The sequence below is a fragment of the Callionymus lyra genome, chromosome 6, assembly GCF_982586985.1.
Source record: "Callionymus lyra chromosome 6, fCalLyr1.hap1.1, whole genome shotgun sequence".
NCBI classification, from domain to species: Eukaryota; Metazoa; Chordata; class Actinopteri; order Syngnathiformes; family Callionymidae; genus Callionymus; species Callionymus lyra.
The window spans coordinates 28345764-28368890 of record NC_141823.1 but is presented as its reverse complement, the minus strand read 5'-3'; the positions used below and the strand labels follow the sequence as shown (position 1 = coordinate 28368890).

General features: G+C 38.2%; 1 protein-coding gene across 2 annotated transcripts in view; it reads left to right on the top strand.

The window, feature by feature from the left end:
* Window positions 1–23127, top strand: part of shisa6b (shisa family member 6b) — a 68555-nt gene that overhangs the window by 11136 nt on the left and 34292 nt on the right. For both annotated transcript variants that reach the window (XM_087794594.1, XM_087794595.1), the window contains one exon: window positions 5809–5910. In XM_087794594.1, the coding sequence (XP_087650720.1) occupies window positions 5809–5910 (102 nt within the window). The remainder of the gene's footprint in view (window positions 1–5808; window positions 5911–23127) is intronic.

The window sequence follows — 23127 nt, the reverse complement described above, 5'->3', positions numbered from 1 at the left end:
TTGCACTCATCGGTAATGCACAGATGCAACATAAATGCTTATAAATCAAGATGAGCCCATTACGTCATAAAAAATCAATGTGAATCCGACTGAATTATCGGCGTTAAACAAAAAAGATTCATCCCAGAGTTTCGACCTGAGATTCGCTTTCCATGAGCACATCCGAGTTGAGGAAGCAGAAAGATTTAAACCAAGATAATAAAATGCTGTGATTATAAAGTAGAGATATTGCTAGTAGTAAATGTACTGTAAGTGCAGAAACATAAAAAAAATTGCACATCGCATTCAACACTTGGAGGGCAACAGATACACACACTTAGTATTATTAGAGATATCAGAGGCCGATAGTGTGAAGAAAACCTGATGTTGAAAATTGTAGCAGGGATTTAAAGGACAACATTATTTGGGGATGGACATCAAGTTCACAAACAGCTTTCCTCACAGTCTCTATAAAGGAGAAGACCTTAAACATGAAGCAGTCGTAAGTACTTGGGATCAACTGAACAGAATTGAGCCAGAGAACTGAAGGCACACTACAAACAAAACCCAATAGATTCCTCTTTGGAAGCAGACTTATTAACATTTGCTGGAGATGCTGTAAACTGAATAAAAATGGCGAGAGGAGTTTGGGGCGCAGCTGGTCTGTTTGGAGGTCATGACAGCGTAGAGAGTGAGAACAAAGCTGAGGGCGATCGTGGACGCCCATCCAAGATCGCCATCCATCAGCATTTTAGTCCCCGGCTCATCCAGCAATATACCTCCACAAGTTTCTACTTCCTTCTTTCCATCTTTAACCTTATGCTTTTAACCTTATACCTAAACTCATTTTGGTCATCTGTGCTTGAAAATGAGGTCAACATCTTCCCTATATAAATCTACTATATGAACTGTAGAATCAGATTTAATGATGCAAAGCAAAACATCCCTTTTATTTTAGAGCTCTCTGTATTTTTTGAAATGGAAAAAAAACAACACACAACAGGCCTGGAGCGAAAAACAGACCAGATGGCATAATATGATACCAAGTGCTGCTATTTTTCATTCGCCCTCCGCATCCTTGTGCAGCTCCAATGCTCTTTTCAAGCGGGCTGTAAACACATTGCACCCCGCGGCCATAACATGGAGCGCACATTGGAAAGTAGGACCAAGTACCTGTTCATGAGTTTGCCTTGGGTAAGGTAAATAATAACAGTTTCACTTTGTAATTCGGTCTGGCTCACAGCTGCAGATGAATGTTATTTGTTGAGCGCAAACCACCGGCAAAGATGCTCCTTTATGCTTTTGCATTGCCGGTTCCTCGACACTTTTATAATATGCAGTATGATGAAAAATAGCACAGAGAGTGAGGATCTGTTTTGCCCAGTCGACCGAAATACCACGGGAAAATACAAAAAAAACAATTACAACAATGCCGCAGCTCTGCAAGAAAACACAATAGGGAAATTGGATTATGAGTTATGGGGCTGCAGAGGACGAGGAACAACTGTGTTAGATGCTCCAGTGGAGGTCACAAACGTCTCCGCAAGTTTATGTGTATGTGTGTGTTCAAGCTTTTGGTTATTATGGAAAGGATTTGAGCGGTCAGTTCCTTTTTGTTTGAGATGTCCAGCATCCTGAGCTTAAAGGTCGACCGCCAGGGGCAATTAGAGGTTTTGATGATAGCTTAACATTTCCAGCTATTTGACGTGACCTTCAGATATTTGATAGCCCATCACATTTTTACTTTCCTTTGCACAGGAGTGTAGCTCTGAGTTATTAAAATATAAACAAACAACAGAAAATCAATTCAATCGGAATATTTTACCCATCCATGATCTTCCTGTGACGGAGATGAAAATAAGTGGATTTTTTGAGTTTACGAAAGGAATGGAGAGGTGGAGGGATGAAGAGGTGCACATGGAGCCAGGCGGATGGAAAAACTGTTTGGCCAGAGCATGACAGCAGAGCTCATCAAGGGGTGATTAGTTGGAAGGTTAAACGGTTAAACGAGGATTGAATTGTGTGAAGGGCGAGGAAGAGGGTGAAATGTCAAATGATTTTGGTGTGGATGCAAGATAGAGCGAGTTGATGGATGCAGTAAATGTGTAATTATAATGGCACTATTTATAAACACCCCCCTTATTACTTACTTATTAATATATAAAGCTTTATTTTAAAAATCACCGATGTGAGCCTATCCTTCACTGTAACATGCACACACAATTTAAGTGTACAACATTATCATGAATACAGTCCATTGATTTATAGGTGGATGATAATCTGAAGTCAAATAGCAATGTAGTTGAATTAAAGCTGGGTTGAAAAGCTAATCGGAAATTGTGTAGTTTGATAGATGTAAGAAGTGCAGTTTGAAAAATTGAATCATTTTTTTTGATTTATAGATTTAAGACACATTAAGTTGCTATTACTTGATTGCTTACCTTTGTTTAAGGAAAACTACATAATAAAGCTGCATTTTAAAACTGCCTTTTCTTTTTCTTTGACGTCCTGGTTCGGGTGCAATACTCATCAGTCTAACAAACAAACAACATAACCTGAGTAGAGATGAATATTCTCAATAATCATAATTATGCTCTTTCACATTCAAATATGGTGAACTTTTCAACTCGCCGCCACCCACAAACACATCACTGCCTCCCCTCAATTATTAGTTAAAGTGATATCACATCTCAACTACCACTTCATCACCCACATGTGTCAGTGAACAGCATTTTTATTCCGGACGTGTTTAGATGTATCGCCGGAGCTCGCTCCACCTCAGCATGTGCGTCCTTCATACCTAGCTCTGCTCTTTGCTTCTGATCACGCGTCCGGGCCTTTGGTAGATGAAACATGTGTGACACGTTCAGCTTTGGCTTCACGAGAATGACATTTAGAAGCGTCCTCATTTCTTCCAAGGATCCTCTATCTTGGGGAGAAATCTTGGCGAGATTAAGAAATGAAGACACAGTGCTGCAGCTTCGTGTCCACTCCAGCAGATCTGCATGGTGATAGTGTTGTAAAGTGCCTGTACTCAAGCTTTAATGGACCTTGCTGGGTCACCTCCTCAATGACAGCCGCGGAGCTTTCCAGCCGGCCGCGTGCGTGATCAAATTACATAATTATCCGCGTTATTTCCACTGTGTGTGGTTGTCCACATGTAGCATGTAGCGAGGAGCAGTAATTAAAACAGAATCATCATATGAAAGCGAGCTCAATCAATGAGAATTTGTTCAGGTAAAACACACTTTTCCTCTTTTCTATAATGGATACAGAATTCATGATGCGTAGCCGTTCCCTGCGGCAGTTTCTCTATACCGTCTTGGCTTAATAGGCTTCCACGGAAGCATCAGGATTAGTGCGGTCATTCAGATTCAAGGGGTATCGGAGTGAGTCATGGAGCAGCAGGCAACACAGGTGACAATGTTCGACAACAGTGTTTGAATGACACATGGAATACAAGGCATAGCAGAACAGCAAATAACCCCAGTAGATATGAGATCGTAGATGTAGCCACGAAAGCAGCGTGGGGAGATTTGTGATTGAGTTCAAAGTTCATTGCTATGTGGGCGGTTGAAACATATTGCTTTTTTTCTTTGCTGAAGAGCAGAGCGGCTTTGGTTTTTATTTATTTTCACTATTTACTCTGATTCCAAAGTAACAGACACCAGAGGAAGAGGATGCTGCAAAAAAAAAAGTCATCCGTATAAGAGCAGCGATCTTTAAATCATGTGAAGGAAAAATCAATGAGAAGGATTTGAACAAACACCGGTATGACGTTTTTTCTGGTATCTACATTTAAATGAAACCCCAGATACCAAGGGCGAGAGGCAGGAGTTACTCTGGCCAGGTTGCAGATGGAGTCCACATATGCACTAATACCCCTTTCAATTCCTATTTTGCCTACAGCTAATGGTTTGGTAAGAATTCAAGGTCAACAGTTAACATAGACTCATTCAAAATCTTGCGTTGGGTTAACTTCATTTAGGAATAGTCTTAATCCACAGCAGGAACTTTTACTTTATTGATTCGATAGAATCAGAGTTAGGCCAAGGCTACAGATATCCAATGTTCAAAAAGTCCAACCTATTATAGAAACTGAAAAGATAACTTTGTGTTCGAAAGTAAGAAATGCGTAGTGAATACAGAGAAGTTAACCAAACTCAAATAAAAAGTGATGAATAATGGTTTAGCAGCAATGGGAGGAAAGAACGTAGCAGAATCACAATGAGACCCAACTGGAGTTTTCTAAATAAAAAGACCATTTTTGCAATACCGTGTAATACTCTCATAACTGCACAGCACATGAGAATGTGAATATATATGTGTTTGTGTGTCGACCTGATCATTAAGTCTTAAATAATTCTAAACCGCTGGACATGACTGTTAACATTTTTGGGGAGGGTAACTTGATCAGGTCTAGGGAAATAAAAAATAGTCCAATTATTGTGTAATTTACACCATATATATTATATTAAAAAAAGATACATTCCCATTTTCCTTTCCAAATTACTGCTTATATGTCTAATTTCTTAATAATAATGAAGTTATTCAGTACATACTAGACAAGGATCATTTTCAGAAATTCTTTTATCTCTCTTTCTCTCTTCTTGGTTTGGGTTTTTTAACATCATTCTTTGTGATTTATATCTTTGTCTTTTCTTTTTAAATCATTTCTAAACAGACATACTAGACTTACTCACTTGTTTCATAACATTTTTAAAACAATTTATTGGAATCATTTTTCTCTCATCCTGAAAACTCCCTGAAGATACATCTTATCTTTCACCTCGTAATATTAGAAGTCACCCTCACACATCGGCTAACATCCGTGTAAAAGGGTTAATCGGCATGTTTAAGGGTGTGATAAGGATCTTACAGGCCATCTTCCATTTGAGCTGCTTCATGCATGTCCAATTAGCAAAAGAGTAATCACAGCGAGGATTGTCACCACTCTCTGTGGGACAGTAGTTTAGCCTTGACTGAGTTTACTGGGTCATCCCCACGACACCTAATTTCCAATCCAGTGCTTTTAAAGGGGGGAAGGTACTGCAGCGGGACATTGAAACACAGTCTTTATGACATTTCTGGTCTTTACGATACCAGGAGGCCTGTAATGTGCAGGCAAATACAACAGACATTCAAATATGAAACCTCTGGATTGAGGTCAAAATCCTCTGAGTCAATGGTCAAATCACTAAAGCATGAGTATTAACAGATCACAACTAAAACATAATATTAAGGAGTAAAGGTAAATATATTAAATATATTAAATATATATTTGTGTTAATGTTTTTTCACTGGATTTAAGGGCAAGTTTCCTATATGACAATAAACTAATTTTAGATTAAATGTTGACACACAATGATAGGTACTTGTTTATCGTAGTGATGGGTTGAGGAGTCCTCTTGATACATCATCATATGTTTGATGCTGTATCATGATGCAGTGTTTTACTTTAAGACCATTAGATGTCATAAAGTTACATCTAGTGGCCTTTTAAAATGAAGACACTGCATCATGAAACAGCATCAAACAAATGAGACCTCACCAACCCGCCACTTATTTATAGAAAAATGAATTCATTCTACACAGGATTTAAGTGTATTATTGTCATGATCTATATAAAATAAAATAGTAATCTTACAAATGTTTGAAAAATAAATTGCATTCAACGGTAAAATAAACATGATCCCCAACTATGGAATTGATTAAGGAGGGTTCTCTCAAGGTCTTGGTTGTGAAATAAAGAGTTGAGGATGAATATTTCTCTTGGGTAATTTGAATCGAAAAAGCTGACGGTGCTGTTACGTCTTTGTTTGTCACCAGGTCTTCATTACGGGAAAGAAAGCGTGAGGAGCAGCGGCGGCGCCGACCTCCACAACTTCATCTCCTCCGGCTTTGTGACGCTTGGTCGAGGCCATCAAAAAGGTAAACCACAGTTGTCTTTTTTGTTCTTGTTTATGTATTATGCAGGAGATTAAATTAACTCCTCTTATCTACCATTACACCGGCTGAATGTTAACAGCTCCCCATTACAGTCTCCTTGCAACACTAGCGCTCACCAACGAGTCACGATGGGGGTGAAATGTTTCCAGATTCAATTTCCCTCCTGAGCAATTCATGTGAACTCTTTGCCTCGGTGTTCGGCAATTAAATACAAGCAAGAATACACTCTACATCGCCGAACGGGGGGGAGGAGAAGGTGACTCCAAAACAGGCATATGCGCCACACACATACAAATCCAGCCATTAGTGACGGGCCAGAGTTTTCCCATGAGTGTATCGCTGATTAGTATGCAGCCATGTTGGCCGAGCTCTTGTGATTTATCCTCATCCATTTTGCCTCCACAAATCATGTGCGGGTGTGTGTGTGTGTGTTTGTCCTCCGTGGGGGGTCGCAACGCAATTCCTTTACCTGCTTGTATTTCCCGAAGTTTAATTGGAAGTGTTTCTGCTAGAAAAAAAAGATTGCTTGTAATGTTTCACCGCAGCTTCTGTGAAGAAAAAAAAAAGATTAATATAAAACACAGGATATTGATGTCATTAAGTCGCACCGCTGTGCTGCGTTTGCACCCCACTTATACTTCCACTCCTCTTCCTATTTGCCATCAAAACCCGCTGGTTTCCCGTTCATCATCATAATTACTGCAGCTGATGACCCGTCATTGCTTTAATACATACCGGTCGGATTTATGCGCCTCTTTGGGTCTTGCACAGGGATGGGCGACGCTCTGTTGCAAAGGATCATGGGTATCAAAGTATACAAAAACCTACGGGGGGCAGGAAGCTCCTCTGCACACTTATTTCTAATGATTATATTTATGTTTACATAAAATGAGTTGCAATTTATTTTTGCTCTTTGTTGCTGTTGTTTTCATCTCCTGAGGGGGCTCATCCCACCATGAAAGTCATTCATGTTGGGAATCAAATGAAACTGCTGATGGTTCTGCGGCAGCAAACAACAACCGCTTCGACTCGATGATGTTTTACTCTCCTTAGACGGATCATTAATAGCTTCAACTGTTTACCTCACAGCAATTTACAGAAATGGAAAACACTTTATTTTTTTAAACTATAATTCAGTTCTTTTTACGTAGCATTTTGATGACGTTTTAATCATATTTAGTATATTACATTTTGCCATAATGCCATATTTAAATCAAGTAAATACGTTTCAAATATTAAATCTTTTCATACTTTTGTTATTTACTCTTTGATATATATATTTTTATTTCACATATGCATTCATTTGCTGTTGCGCAATAAGTTTCATCATTTAATATATATATATTGAGCTATTTAGACAATAAATATAAATATATATGTACTGTAATGATATTGGTTAAAGAAACAATGAATGAACAATGAATAGTCAATGTTGGTAAGACCAATCATCTCTATATGCATCCTTCAATAATCATTTTTCCAATATAAGCTTTACAGAAATGTTGTTGTATCATCATCAATAGACAACAACAACAATATAAAATAACCAATAAATCATTTTTTGCCCTGGATGAAACCTATGATACTCCAAGTCTAAACTTGTTTTATCCAGTCGGTGGTTAAGGCTGGAACTCCTAAAACTTCTTGCGCCCGCCTTTTTAATCGGACTGTCTTGTGCCTGGAGCTGTAACTGCGAATTGAATCTTAAAAATCAATGAAACACGGGTTGGTTATTTGGTCTGGATTCTTTTGCAGCCTGGGATTTTTATGTAGCGTCTCACTAGTGAACAATCAATTCCAAGCAGTCGGGGGAAAACAACAACATAACGCAAACTCCTGCGCGGCTCTTTCATACTTTGCTTTTAATGTTTATAGCTATTTAATGTACCATCGTAGATGAAATGTGTGTATAATTACCCCCAATGGAAATATAATGTATTACATTTCATATTTGAAAGCTGTATTTATTAATAAGAATCCCTTGACAAGACTGTGATCCTCATGACCTGGCAACAGATTAGTGTGAGTAGATGAATGGATCACTAATACCATATACATATAACATAGAGACTAGATTTATTATAGCTTAAAAATGCATTTTCACCTTTTAGGTCTACAATTATTTCAATGACGTATTCCTGTCTACCGAATTTCTGCATTGGTAAGGTGTTGAATTCAGTATATTAAAGGATGCTGCTTATACAATTTAAGATCACCTTGGAAAAATAAACCTCCAGTATAATAAATTTGGTGACAATTGACAAATGTGAATATGCATGAATACGGTAAGAAATCTTTAATCATTCTGTGAGCCTCTCATTTTTCAGAGATAACATGACACCCAATTACTTCTCTGATGTACGTGCTCTTTTGACTAATAGAAATCAGACAAAGACTGTCATTTTACATAATAGTGAGATACGGTGATTTACAGCCCATTTTGCGATAAAACTGATCAATTTCTGAACTGCAATTTGTCATCATATCTCAGGAAGGCATATATAATTTCTGCCATTTAAAGTTGTTTGAGACCAGAGGATGATGAAGCATCTGCATTCTGACTTTGGTTTGCAGAAGATCTGTATTTTTTTTCCCGCTATACATAAACTAATCATTACTTAAGTATCCAAATCTAAAAACATTATATTGATGGATGTTACTGATGGTCGACATTTGCCCAGGTGATCTTAAAGGGTCTGTGACAGGTTTTGGAAACTAAGTGTAAATATTTAGTATGAAATTATCTTATTTCCACAATAAATTTACTTTCATTGAGTTTGAACAATAAATAAGTAAATTATAAATAAAAAATGTTTTGAGGTAAATGTACTACCGGGAGCTGTTTCATTTATTTCCGATGTGAAAAACGTGTATATTATGTCTTGTAGTGAATTGCAGACAGTTGTGTGGCAATCTGAGTGTTCTAATTGCTTCTGTCAACATGTAATTTTGTCTCTTAACTAAAAGATAACAATATTTTTTTTAATTATGAACTTTATCGTCTCTACTCTGTAGCGATCGTTTCACTGCATACATTTTTGGGAAGTCTAAAGTTTGCTTCAACAAAATGGCTATACCGTTAGTTTAAAATAACAACCATTAGCTCGAGAAGACGTCAACATTTCAGCAACAATATTGAAGGAAAAATGTTTGAAATGTAACAAGCATTTATCTGACAGTTCTTCTACGAACGTGCTCCCTGTGCCTCAGTCTCAACAACAGCAGTTTCACTTAATCGATTCCACTGTAGCCGTCCGCCCGAAGCTAACCTTTGAGCGGAAATATTTCGGTATAGCAGGTGACTATTTCAACTGTCAGCAGTGATTTGACCGCTGCACAGAAGAGATGATAGTTTTGGTTGTCCCTTGTTCTCTGTACTTGACTCACTCATGTTTCAAAAAGAGATTGTGATGTTTAGGGCATGAGAACAGGCTTATATGATCACAGGAAAAACCGGAACACCCAGTTTTATAAATGCACATAAATGCACGTTCATCTGACTCTTTAAATGTAATGTATGATATATAAACTGCGACACAAATGTATCTTATTAATTGAATTGTAACCACCTTTAAGTACAACAATTCCACATATCCAAAAATGTCACAGTACAATTAAGAATCATTTGTGACTTAATATCCATCTTCAATTGACATCATAGCCTCATTATTTCTGAAACGATTCCAAAGCTTGGTCGGCTCTGGTGGAGACTAACCAAGCTGGAAACCACAGATAGAAACAACATCTTGCCAGTTGCTCCAGTTCAGTTTGACGCTCAAAGCAGACGTTCAAATTAAACTTTTGTCATGTTGGCAGAAGACACTGAAGGCACCATGATGAAGTGATTTGGCATCTGGTATGGTGTCAAGTTGTACCGGCACAGAGTGTTCTTTTCTTATTGTGCTGGGTGAATCCTCTACATGGACGCCTTCGGGGGGGAGGACAGGTGAGGTCAGAAGTTTCTGTTGGGTGTCAGAGCAGACAGATGCTCCACATCTGTGTGCTGGATAATTAAATGTACACTAAAGACATGATCAGTTAAAGTAAGAAAAGAAAAAAATATATAATTTCAAAGACTGTGTTGCTATTGAGCACTTCAACACTAATCAAAACCTGACCTTTTATACATGTGTAAAAATAAAATGCACACCTGAATTCAATCCATATGATGTTTTTCATACCAAAGATTGAGATCTGAACTGTAAGTTGTACTACACAGCACTCCCACTGTAATGCTCAGCACCAAGTAGTTTCCTCAGTTACTGTGAAAACGTTTGAGAAACATTCAGACAATTTGGTACAGTTCTGCTTGGTTAGCTTTAAATTATCTTGGGGGTTTCTGTCAGATAGAAAGATTGCTTTGAGTTGGCAGAGGAGGGAAAAAAAGACAATATAGTGTCTTGCACACTCTGCTGGGTAATTCTGAAGGGTTTGAGTTTTGCTACTGAAATGTCATCTTGTTTTCATCTGAGTTATTCTGTTCATTGATTATTACCAGATGAGTTCAGTGAAGACAAACCCTGTTAATTACTGAAACATTATTGAAACAAGGAAGCGTTATGATGAACTTTTTAAAGATGGAGTTTAAAAGTCTACAAATCCGTTACTCAGGGAATAATGTTATTTAATAAAACTGGTTTTAATGCAGCAATATAACAGATTTTTTTTCCCAGTTTTCTCCAGTGATTGGTTTAAATTGTATTTTGGTCAAGTATAACTCTTTAAGTACTATTTTTAGCAATTCTCTACTAATTTCCCACTTCATAACTCTACCAAAGATAAAGATGAAACGATATACTGACCCACCACTTAGACTTTTTTCAACAATGGACAATCACACAAGAGGCTTCAATGTATTGTGCGAGTTGAATCATACATTTTCATTGAGAATATCTGCTTGTCACACTGGCTGAAGGCTGCCATTTCACATCAACATTAATCACGAGAGATTTCAACACATCCATATGCTTTTCAAGCTCTCAGGGGCCACAGAAAAGAGGCAAACTACTCTGTCACATATACTGATAACCACTCATTTTCATAACCAGATGAAGATAATTGCATTTCAATACTTTAGGCAGAGCTTCTACGATAGTATTAATAGGTTGCATTGTAGGATTAAAATGTAATTTAACAACTTTTTTACAAAGTTTATACTTAACAAAATGATATGATAAATGCATTTTTGTCATCTTCATATGCATATGTAAGTTCATTGCAAAAATAAAATGCGTTTTATCACTCTCAATGATTCACTGCTTCCTTTACAAGACGTTAAGGTCCAAGCATAACGGAAATCCTAGCGTGTAGCATATTTGAGACGAGAGGCATTAGTGTTTTTCTGTTGTTAAACTTTTACCACATCAGCATGAGTACACCCCAACTTGCATGATTGCTGAATGTGCTCTTGATGTGCACTCGCCTCCTACAATGCGATGCCCAGCAGCCACTAACAGCTGCTCAAACATTAACGCTGCGTCCCACTTTTACTCACTGTGCAGTCAGTATGTTGTTTAGTTACTGGCATCCTAATGTTCAGTGAGGAGAACATTATCACAGCCTTTTATTTTGGCTGATTGGACTTTATTGTGTGAGTTAACATAAAGAGACGTATAAAATAACTTGTCTTTAGCACAGTAATAAGAAGAAATACCAAATCGGTTTTGTTGCGATGGTTACCGTTTTAATTCTTTAATGTTTGTTTCAAAAGACAAGAGACGCCATATTTTTTTTGATTGTATATACCATAAGTTTCTGGCTACTTTTTTTTTCATCAGCACATTCGCGAAAACATTTTAATCTTTTAATCAACCCTACCCCTTTGTTTAGATCTTTGTGCATATCCATATAATAGAAACGTCCTTCTTCTCTAAATCGTCAAAACAAATATTTGTGTGAGAAAAGGTGTTAAAAGTTTCAACCATCTGCCCTGGAATCTTTGCATTTCTTTTTATTGAAACCCACAAGAGGAAACATGTTGTTCGTGGTTCTTTTGAATCATGATGACAGAGCTGACAATCCTTCAAGACTGCTAAACTTTATTTGGCGTTCACAGCTGCCCACCTTTCTCCAGCCCCCACAGCCATCTGCTTGTGCAAGACTGAGCCGTGTCTGTGTGTTGTGTTGTCCAAAATTAGGAGGCAGCGGGGTTGAGACGTCTGTCAGACTCAGCTAGACTAATAAGGATGCTCCCTGATGCACTATTTCTCCGCCTGCGGTGTGAAGCGTCAATCTAATTGTATAAAGCTCTGTGGGAAAACTGATCTCAGAACAGAGATGAGACGGGGCTGGAGTAAGTTTGCCTCACTTGTTTGCTGGTAGAAGTGATGCAATGGTACACCGCATCATTGTTGGCAGCCTAAAGCCCAGCAGCAGCCTTATATTAATCGTGCTTGTCACAGAAGAATGCGCTGTACTTTTCTATTCACTCAATGTCAGCCAGAGAAACTCTATGCCGTAAATCACTGTCACATTGTCACACATTTCTCAGTGATGTTTAAGAGGAGAAAAGCTGAGTGCAGACGGCAACTGCATCGAGAATTCCTGCCATTGATGTAGCCAGATTAAAACTCACCCTCTGTGATTGACGCAAGTTCCCCAGCTCGGACAGCAGATTGGATTGAGCATACAAATGTGATGGCGTATTAAAACTACAGCTTGCCACATTTTATTGGTTGAATGCGTCCATTCTAATTATTTCCCCATATGTCATTTTGTTGATATGAGCCGAGCGACGGCACCAGGAGAAGTGATTACCTCAAACAAAGCCTCCATCCTTGACTTCATTACCTTCCTAAACCCAACTTTTAATTCAGCCCCGTGGTGGAGCTCAAACTTGTTGTGTTTTTAATTAATATTGCCAATGTGTCGGGAATGATGTGGGTTCGAGGTGGGCAATTAATTCTCTCGAACGGAAATCTCTGACGGACAGAAATATGCAAAATTAAGGACAAAATACGAGCAATGTAATGGGAATGATCGGCATTACCTGGCAGCAGGGAGTGGGGTGTGGAGGATGGCCGAGAAGAATGTCTTGTGGTGGTAACCCATTATAGAAGACAATGTGGAGATGTTTCTTTGTTTAAAACCCTTCATCTTTGTTGTCTTTTGTAAATAGTGAAAGCAACTATAATTCCCAAAATGTAATTCACAGAACAATTAAATGAAAAAATCAGTTGAAACTGTATCAAATAAATCAATATGTTGCATAAAATAAAGTGACAAATAATCCAAATGAATCTTAAAAGCCCTCATAAAACCAATGTTCGCATTATGTGTCTAGACTGAGACCACCCTGAACTGATGGTGGCTGAATAAATGAGCAACACAAATCTTAGTCACTGTCAATTGCAGTTTTGCTCACTTTTGCCCTTTATCAGAATGACACAACTACCTCCAGATGCAAGTGCTTTTGGCTCATTAAATAAGGGACATGTTTATTTTGGTTCGGAACCAGAGTTTGTCACTGTGTGTGGTTGCCGGAATGGAACATGATGGGAAAATCAAAGGCCTTGAATTTTGGAAAGGACTCCAAATTTGTGTAACTCTACCACTGCGGCTCAGTTATGTTTCATCATGTCAAACCATTGCTTAATTAGAACTCCTCTCCAAGTTTGTACTTTGGCTGTGACCACACAGAACTTGGATAAACGAGCATAAACATGTTTTTGGTAATCAGTAATCATTAAAAGTAAAGGGAGCATTAAGCAATTGGCATATTTAGGGCAGGAATCTCAAACTCAACTGGCCTCGCGGGCACCAGACTGGGCCACAGGTTGGGGGGCGGCAGGTTGCAGTTTTTTTTAAAACATCTTTGACAAAATCTTTTTTAGATTTTGCCATTTTTTAATGGATTCTGTTTTTTAGATAGATTGATAGATAGATAGATAGATCCTCAAGACGGAACAGACCTCTAACAATAAGTCACATATAAAATTGTATATAACTTGCTATAACTTGTATTGGTCTCTGACTTTTAAATATAAATTTAAACTGAAGAAATGTATTATTCGAAAGTCAAACAAAAAAAAGTTGTGTCGTGCTCATAAACGCTGTGCACCTAGCTTCTTAAATGCCCTTGTAAAATATTTAGAAAATACTTCTCAGTCCCACTTCAGGGACAAATCTAAACCCCAAATCACTTTAAGAGGCTAAACTCCCATTTACACCGCTCGCTTTTTGGCTCAAAGGCAGTGTTTGATTGACAGCATGCTCCTATCAGGCGCAGGGAACCCGCTCAAACAAATTGATGGCAGGGTTCAGGTAAGGTGGTACGGCTAACCTGCTGGCTAAGCACTCTGCAGAATCACCAATAAGAAGGTGTTAATAAGGTCTCTGAGACTGCGGTTCTGGGGCCGTGGCACTCATTAGCAGAAGGACAGATCAAGACTGATTTCTCTGACACACAATATATAAAAATGAGTGGACACCTCCGGTCCTTGCTCTGTCTCTAGAGTTCCGGCTACTGAATATTCAAAATGTGTCAGGATGAAGGTGAGCCGGGGTTTGAACCAGCAAGCACTTTACCTGCTGTTTTCTTTGCAGGTGGATGGAGAAGGACGCTTTGACATTCCACATGCTTTTTCTTTTGAAGCCAGAGCTCAGTGAAAAACAGTTGCAATCCCTTTGTAATTTTAACTTTAGATATTTATACTTAAATAAGGATGTCTACTTTTCCTTACATGTAATCCTTTAGATATTACTTCTGTTGGACCTGCTATTGTTCTACTCTGGTTTGTTTAGTGTTGACCAGATCTGGCATTATTTGAGGGAAGGAAGCATAGACCATATATTATTGGATGCTTTGGCATTTAAATATATTTTAAATGCCCACAGGCGAGTCTACAAATGTATTTGGGGAAGAGATTTAAAGAGACACTATTAAATATTTAACATTATATAGGGAATAATTAATATTTTTACAGTGTAAGGCAAATTAACACTAAAACAATTGTTGCCAACAATTTAGAATTAATTTGGCAACATTATTAATGCCAATAGGATGGGTGTTGTAGTAAACCACAAAACCAAAACTGATAAAAGTCAAAGGCTTTGTCGTTAATTGTGAGAGTCCACTGTCCTTCACATTTACTGGGTGTGCACATGCATTAATGGGCTGATGCCGTCTCCGCGATACCATCCTGATCCCAGCCAATTACAGCAGCTGGAACTGAGAGAGCGTAGCCACAATTGACATATTTTGCAAGCTCCCTTTTAAGTGCATGACTAGATGATACATGGAGAAATCAATTTGTGTTAAAAAGAGCAACTTTTGACAGGCAAGAACAGAATAGCCCGTAGTTGTTTGGTCCATCATCCGTCTGTCGCACACCCACTGACAGATCTGTTCCAAGCACCATGTATCACATGTTGAAATCTCACTTTTATTGAATTACCACACCTCAATTACTGGTGTCACCTTGTGGCAAAGTTTTTAAGCCTAAATACAGCCACAGACTTGTTAAGGTCAGCGACAGACAAGCCATCCTACCATCACCGACAATACTCTTGGGGCTGCGGCGGAACATTAGCACTCACAGATGCACCGCAGTCAATTACAGTGGTGTGTGATGTGTGGGCAGACAGAGAAAATGACAGTGGGAAGACAGCTCTCTTATCACAAGCTCCGGCGTTGTGTGTGTGTGTGTGTTGTGGACACTTCAAAACAAGTGGAACAATTTGTCTGCAGGTATTCAGGAGGGAAGGGCAGCAGGACTTTATCACAAAGAGGGGCGAGACGGATTAATATGCGCCGGAGAAAAGAGGGTGAAAATAACAGAGTTGATGAAAAAACAGAGGAAAGTGCAGAAGAAAGAATTCTGACAGAGAAAAGGCAGAAAGGAGGAAAGTGGTGAGACACTCGGTTAACAAAGCTGCTGTGATGTTTGCTCAAGCTTTGTGACTTTCCTCTTAAAGTGCAGCATCAATCAAGACGGCCCGCTGCACACCACGGCAACTTTTATCGCCACCTCATTAAAGTAAGTGCAGATATTTATGCATCAGTTGGAATGCAAGGACTTTTTCATGCTAATTTTCCTCTTTTAGATTCGTTATTCATCATCTTTGATCAGCAGGGTCCTGCACACAAATAAAGGGTGCCAGATGAATCTGGAATATGCCATGTGCTGAAGCATCAACTCTGTGCAACAGCTGCAATTTGAATTTATTCAGCAAGCTCAGGGATTTGAATGAATGTGTAAAATAAATATAATCCTCCTTAATTTGTTTAAAGCCTTTTTGGCGTTTAATTAAATCAACTTTAATTTGTTTATCCACCCCTTGTCTCTTTCACCTCGAACTTTACCGACAGAGAATTGCCTTCAAAAACTTGAAATCGCAGCTTTCTTGACCCGTTTTACTTCAATACCCTTCTACTTATACAACCTAAAATGATAAGACTACTTAAAATGCTATGGCTGGCTCTGAAATAGAATGAACCTCTGAACTTTGCACACAATTTATATCCCCATGGATTTATTTTTTTCTTGGAACAGATGGAAGGTGTTTGGAGTTTGAGGGTTGGCAATTTCATTTTGAGACTTCTGCTCACCTCCTCATCACAGCTCTCTCTTGAGAGTAGAAGAGAAGATTAAAAAAAAAAGAATCATTAGATTACTCAAGATTATACTTATTTACAGATGTATCCAGAATATGTCATGAACATCAAATCACATAGTGTGCAGAGTGAAAGGAAGAGTATGCCTTATATTCTATACCAAACATTAGGTGAGTGAAAGATACAACATTATAGGTCGCACAAGATACAAAGGCAGATTCTCAAGTCAAATATTCCATATCTGATCATGTATTGACTTTGTTCATCAGACTCATGTGTGAATCTCATCAAATATATATTTAGTATGTCATTAATCCGAGGTTTCATTAGACAGCTCATGCTCATTAGGTGGAACTGTTGTTGAAATACGAGTTCAGAGTCGTGATGGGTTTCATCAGAAGCTTCATGAATCAGTGTCCTATCTGAAGAGATCAGTAGTGGACGCCGTCAGTTTAAAATAACGTGAGGTTTCTATAGAGTCTCTGTTCAAAGCAATTCATCGGATTGGTCGGCAAGAGCTTCAAAAATGAAACATGCAGGAAAAATAAAAAGGAAAGCTGAAGTCTGTTTTCGACTTTAAGGATAAATCGTAGTCTAGAATTCTCTGATAAGAAGGTTAGCTACACAATGATAGTACTGAAAATGCTTAATGTTGTTAAACCATTTCATTATAGTGTAGACAAAAAGGGAGTTTTATATACACACACACACACAGAAAGCAGACTGGTCTCCTCAAAAAGTGTCAGAAAATGTAAAAAAAAAGAGCTGACAAATTGGTTGTCAAATTGAAAAACAGCTGGGTGTTGAGCAGTGGTGTCCTTGCTTTAAGTGACAAATCACCTGTTATAAATAGTCATGCTGAGGGCATTTTGAGGATACCTCTCCAAGTGGTTTCCAAAGTTCTGGCAAAAGACCAGTCCGGGCTTTGTCAGGCCGACCTCCAGCCGTTTTATATCCACCTCCCCACAAGGCAAACTCCTGCTCTCATCTGTAATCTATTATTCATAACCAAGAGGCAGAGATGAAGACTGAAAAAAGCCAGATAACTTGGTCGCCTTTTTTCTACTCCATCCACCCTCATCTCCGTATAACAATTATCCAGGGGCCATTGTGTGGGAAAACACATGGAAGGATTGCTTTATGTCAAGCAGAGTTGGAGGGGAGAAGAGGGGGATTATGTATTCAGTGCAGATTTTAAACATGGACTTGCCATTCAGAGCACATAAGCTTCCACTGCCAGTTGCATTGTGCAAATAATGATGTGTGAGGGGGATGAAATTATAATGTATCTACGGTACTGGATCCATCTTCTACTTTAGATTAATAATTTGAACTATCAGCAGGGATGGTTTTAGTCTTTACATTTTACAACTTTTATTAATCATTCATATCTGGTCATTCATTAAAGAGATTGTTGACACAGGTTTGGTCACATCTGTTTAGAATTAATTTGAATTCAAATGGTTTCTATGGCGGCAGGTTTGATGTCGTTTTACATGAAGCTATTTTAGCATTTTAGTACTGGAAAAAAAAGTCTGGTAAAAGGGCAGTTGACCCAAGTCCGCAAACTTCTAAACTTTACTATTGAATCTTTGATGACATTGCTTTACTTGCTTTACTTGTCCCTCAGCTAACATCCTTAGCTGAGGGACAAACTTTCTCAATGGTCTTTTATTTCTTTCTTGTAAATGGAGTGAAACTAGAATAAGATTAGTCTCAAAACACCCTTGTGGTTTGTCAGTGCAGCTTTGAATGACGGTAAAATTATACAATTAACAGCTTCATGAGACTGACGGTAATGGGAAATATACCAATTATGTTGGCTTCAGTCAAGTTAAACAACTACACAAGAAACAATTAGAGAAAATCCAGTTCTAATCAAGTACAGAAAGAAAGTATTATTAACATAAGTCTTTGTGAAAAAAGACGAATTGAAAATCCGTCTTCCCAATTGATGTATTTGTTTGAAAAACGCTTATTTTCTCATGTATAAATTATTTCAGCCAAAGAAACTTGCTACAGTCCTCCATGGGGGTCCAATATCATTCTAAAAGCCTCTGAAATGAGCAGGATAGGGCTCCTTTAAAAAACAAATAAAGTGAAATGGTGCAATAAGATTTTAATCCTGATACTGTGTACCAATTTATTTTCACTCCAGGCAGTCATCAGTTCTACATGTGTGGCCTGGTGGGTTTTTTTTTTCTCTCCATAATTGTGTGCAATCGGCAAAATTACAACTGAAAAAGTAAAACCTTTGAGCATTATCAAAGAAATAGAAATGATCCCCTAACAGCACGACACCTTAATAATAATAACGATGAAACATATCAAACTTCCACAGACACTGCTCGGTATCAAAAAAGAGGGTTGAGGATTTGATCTGCTAGATAAATCAGATATTCACATAAGAAAATCCAAAGAGATATTTTTAAGCTGTCCAAAAAAATAGTGTGTTGGTGTAGTGATAGATTGTTCAGAAAAGTCAAATAAGTATACAGATTTAACACTGGGACTAACTCCCAGCGCACAGCTATTCCGCATATCCAAAAATGCTTAATTATAGTATTCTGCCTTTTTAAACAATACTGTCAAACAATAATACTAGAATTTATGATAACTCTGTTGTGTTTTTGCCATTAAAACTTGGAAAATGGATGGATGCCATTGTTTGCGCTCTCACACATCTTGGCAGAAGGACATTTCAGAACATAGTTTAAAGAGACGGCACACAATATTTTACCTTAAAAAATGTTCCCATAAAGAGTAAGCCGTCTCAAACACAATCTTTGGAACCCGAAGCTGATCTAGGGGCAGAAAAAACAACTGTCTTCCCTGAAAACCAAATAATCATCAATGTAAGATTTAAAAAAAAAAAATCAAGATCTACAAGAACTAAGTGACACTAAAAGGGTCAAATTCTCCCATTTAAAGAAACAAATTTGTATTCTTCTCATCAAAGGAGAATGATGAAAGAAACCAAAACATTGTTATGCTTGTCATTAAAAAAGCAATGCTTGCTTAGAGGCAACAGATCAACCTTTCTTATGAGCCCCCATCCACATCTTCATCGCTATGCTGGGACTTGCAAATCGCGAATGAATTAAATGAATACATAAGGCACATTTTAATATAAATGGTCACTGTTTTGAAATCTGCAAGACGACAGTGCAGCAGACAGGGCCGCCATGGTATTATAATTGAAAGTCCACTTTAAATGTGATAAATAATAAAACCTCCCTCGGGGCCATTAGGGTGAGGAAAGGGTGAGTGTCGGATGGCTGAGACACATTTATATTTATATATATATTGAGCCAGCCTATTAACCCCATGCAGAGAGGGCCATGTGTGAGTATGATACACGTCTAGGAACGCAGAAGGGGTCTCACTCAAAGGGCCTCATTAGAGATCAACTGGAAAAGCCTGGTTAATAACAGGTATTTTAAGACCTATTGTTGTCGTTAGCATAGCTTTATAATGCAAACACATTTGAATTCAATAGCAGTTTCAATTGTCAGATATTTTCCTTGTTAATTGAATGATTAAATATGCCAATATTGAAGAATTCATTTGTTGAATTGATGAAATGTATACAACCAAAATAAGTATTATAACATAGCCTGACATGAAGATGCAGTACTCTTCAGAGAAAAGCTAATATGAGTAAAAATCAAATGTGGAAACCTGTTGTTTTTTTCCCTCTCTCTTCTCACAAACTATCCATCTTAGTTTTGCCAATTAAGCAGGGTGTTCGGAGATCACGAGTCCCAAAAGAACCCTAAATTCACTTTTACTTAAAAGTGGTAAAAAAAACAAAAAACAAAAACAATTCTGAGCAAGTTCCAATTCCAAACACCGATCTTATCTTCATACCGTCCCCTGACAGCCAAGCCTTGGAAACATGTGCTAAAAAATCGCAAGCAAATTAAAAAATAGCTTACATCGTGGGCTTTCAAAATGGGACATCAGTGCTTGATGGAGTTTTATTTGATTGCTTCACTATGAAGCATATTGATTTGGATGACCAGCGTTGGGGAATAATTCAACTAATCTACTTGTAGTTGTCATGTTGACTGATTGATAGGTAGTAAAAGAATTGATTACAAACAAGTTTTGCCTGGAAGTAAAACAAGTCTTTTATGGTGATTGAAACACATTTTCAAGATCAAAGGATCAAACTTCTAAAAGAGTAAATGCACATACAGTAGCAATAACTGCATCTTATAATTGGCGTCCTCGCAAATGTGAGTGAAGATGGATACGAGCCTCCCTCTTTCTCCTCGTAGCTGAGTGGATGAGTTTCTGTGTCTTAATTACTCCACATTTGGCTCGGTGCAGAAACTGTGGCACTTGTGGGAGATGGCAGGAGATAGATAGACAGTGGTTGGTGACAGAAGCCCAGGGAGGACACAGTGGAGAAATGGCTCCCAGCTAGCATGCTTCGGATGACAGAAGCTGTGTGGAGGAGCTCTGGGGTCCCAGAGGAAGTGTAGAAGAAAGAATAAGCAAGCTTGAGGGAGAATTCCCCTCAGGCACAGAGAGCAGGATTGAAACATCCATTCTACGCAGTAAAAGAGATATTCATTGTGTCCTGGCATCCACTCACTAGCTTTCTGTGTTTGAAGACAGAAAGCAATGGACTAGATGTTCTTTTATTTTGAAGCCCCCCAAAAATGTTCAAAATTCTTCCAGAACTTTTGATGGCTTGGTAGCATAGACCTGGACAACCATGGGCCATGTATCTTTTTAACGTGTCATGACACTGGAACCAGTTTGAGTTATTTGTTTCTATTGCATTTCTTTGCTAACACTGTCCGACTGCCAGGAACTAAAGAATACCCCATTCTCCAAAAAAAACAACAATCACACAAATCTCTTCTGTTAAGCCAGGGTTGTCCAAACCATTTTCCTATTGCGCCACATTTGACAACATAGGTCGCTGAGATCATCATATATCTTTGACAATTTCAACTCAAAACATCGTTTCTGAAAGTAAATTTCCAAATAAAAATGGCTTTGTTCTTCTTATATTTTCAGTTCACATGCACATGTCTGTGTTCATTCCTAGTCCTTATGATGACACAACACTGATAGTTACCTGAGGCAGGGACTGGCAGAGTGCAGCGTTGTACAAAAACTCTTTGCTGTGCTTAGTGTAGCATTTTGTCTTTGGGTTTGTTTGTCTGACTGATCGTTACTGATGCTTTACAGTGACCAGCTGTTCTAGATGAACTATGATAGCACTAAAAACAGGTGCATTGTGTGATTATTTTATGTTTCCTAACATAGGAGGGTAAATTGGATTTCCCTAAATCGCTAATATACTCAGTTAATCACCCACAATCCAAGGTCCAGCCCTAATTCCTAAATGATGTGCACTAATGACTATGTCTAAATGACAATCCTAGTAATTCTAGACTTTTTTGTTTGTTTCTACAGATAGTAATGTATGTCACCCAATTGACTTTTGTTTTCATCTGGATACACTAGATCAGTGGTCCCAAACTTAACTGGGGGTCAAGACTTAGGGGTCCTTCTGCTGTCTTTGATCCAAATTGAATTTATGTTGTTGTCATTCTTTAAATAGGAAAATGTATATCCTATCTATAAAGTCAAAGCTGCGTAATTCATAACATCTGATTCCAAATCCAGGCGAGTTTATAAATCGAGTCGCTTGCTTGATCCGCACTTAAAATTTCAAGATTAAATTAATGGACGCAGAATACCGTCTGACAGGTCGCAAACTGAGGTGTGTTGATGATTTGCAATTTGCTTCCTTTGTTAAGAGTAACAGTTACTACTAGTAAACTACTTGGGATTAAACTACAAACACCACATTAACGGACATTTTAATGGACAGATGTGCAGCTTTATTCATAAATAATTATATTCGATAAACGATTGATTTATATGCCAAAGTATCATTTAATTAAAAATGTTTCAAGGGATGCAAGTTTTCATGCAAACTTGTCTCAAAAAGATCTCAAAAGATAAAAGGATGACCTAAAGTCGATATTATTGAATGGAACTGAGAGATCAGACTCGAAACATTACGTAAATATTTTCTAATGCTCATTGAATAATGTTGCACTGTTGAATTGAAAAAAAATAATCGAAGAAAGAATTACGGATCACACTCATTGCCAACCACATAGCAATCTCCTGCCATGTGTATGCACTGCATGAGCATCCAAGCATTCCCAGCATGAAAAAAAAAGGATCTGAGAAGCATAGAGAGGCCTGTATTTTGCAGCCGTAGGCAATGAACCGTAAAGGCTGACAGCGCAGCACTAGTGCTATAAGTGTAGAAAGTGTTCGTGTTCTGCTACCAACGCCAGCGTTTGCTTGCTCCATCGTTTGCTTGCTCCATCGTTTAATTTAAAAAGTCAGCTGAATCTGTGTAAACCAAACATGGAAACAGCAGCAACACTGATGTGAGATGTTGTGACAGTGCAGACTCAGTCATCCATGGATGCAAAAAAAAAAGTTCTTTTAATAGTATTAGCCCACAGAGAGCTTCGACATTCACCATTGATCCGTCTGTTTCGGGATTTCGTCTGAGTCACAGGGACATCGATATTGTATCAGATCCCTCTAAACAGCACAGAATTCTCTGCAGTCCATCTAGGGATTGGTAACCAAGTGCA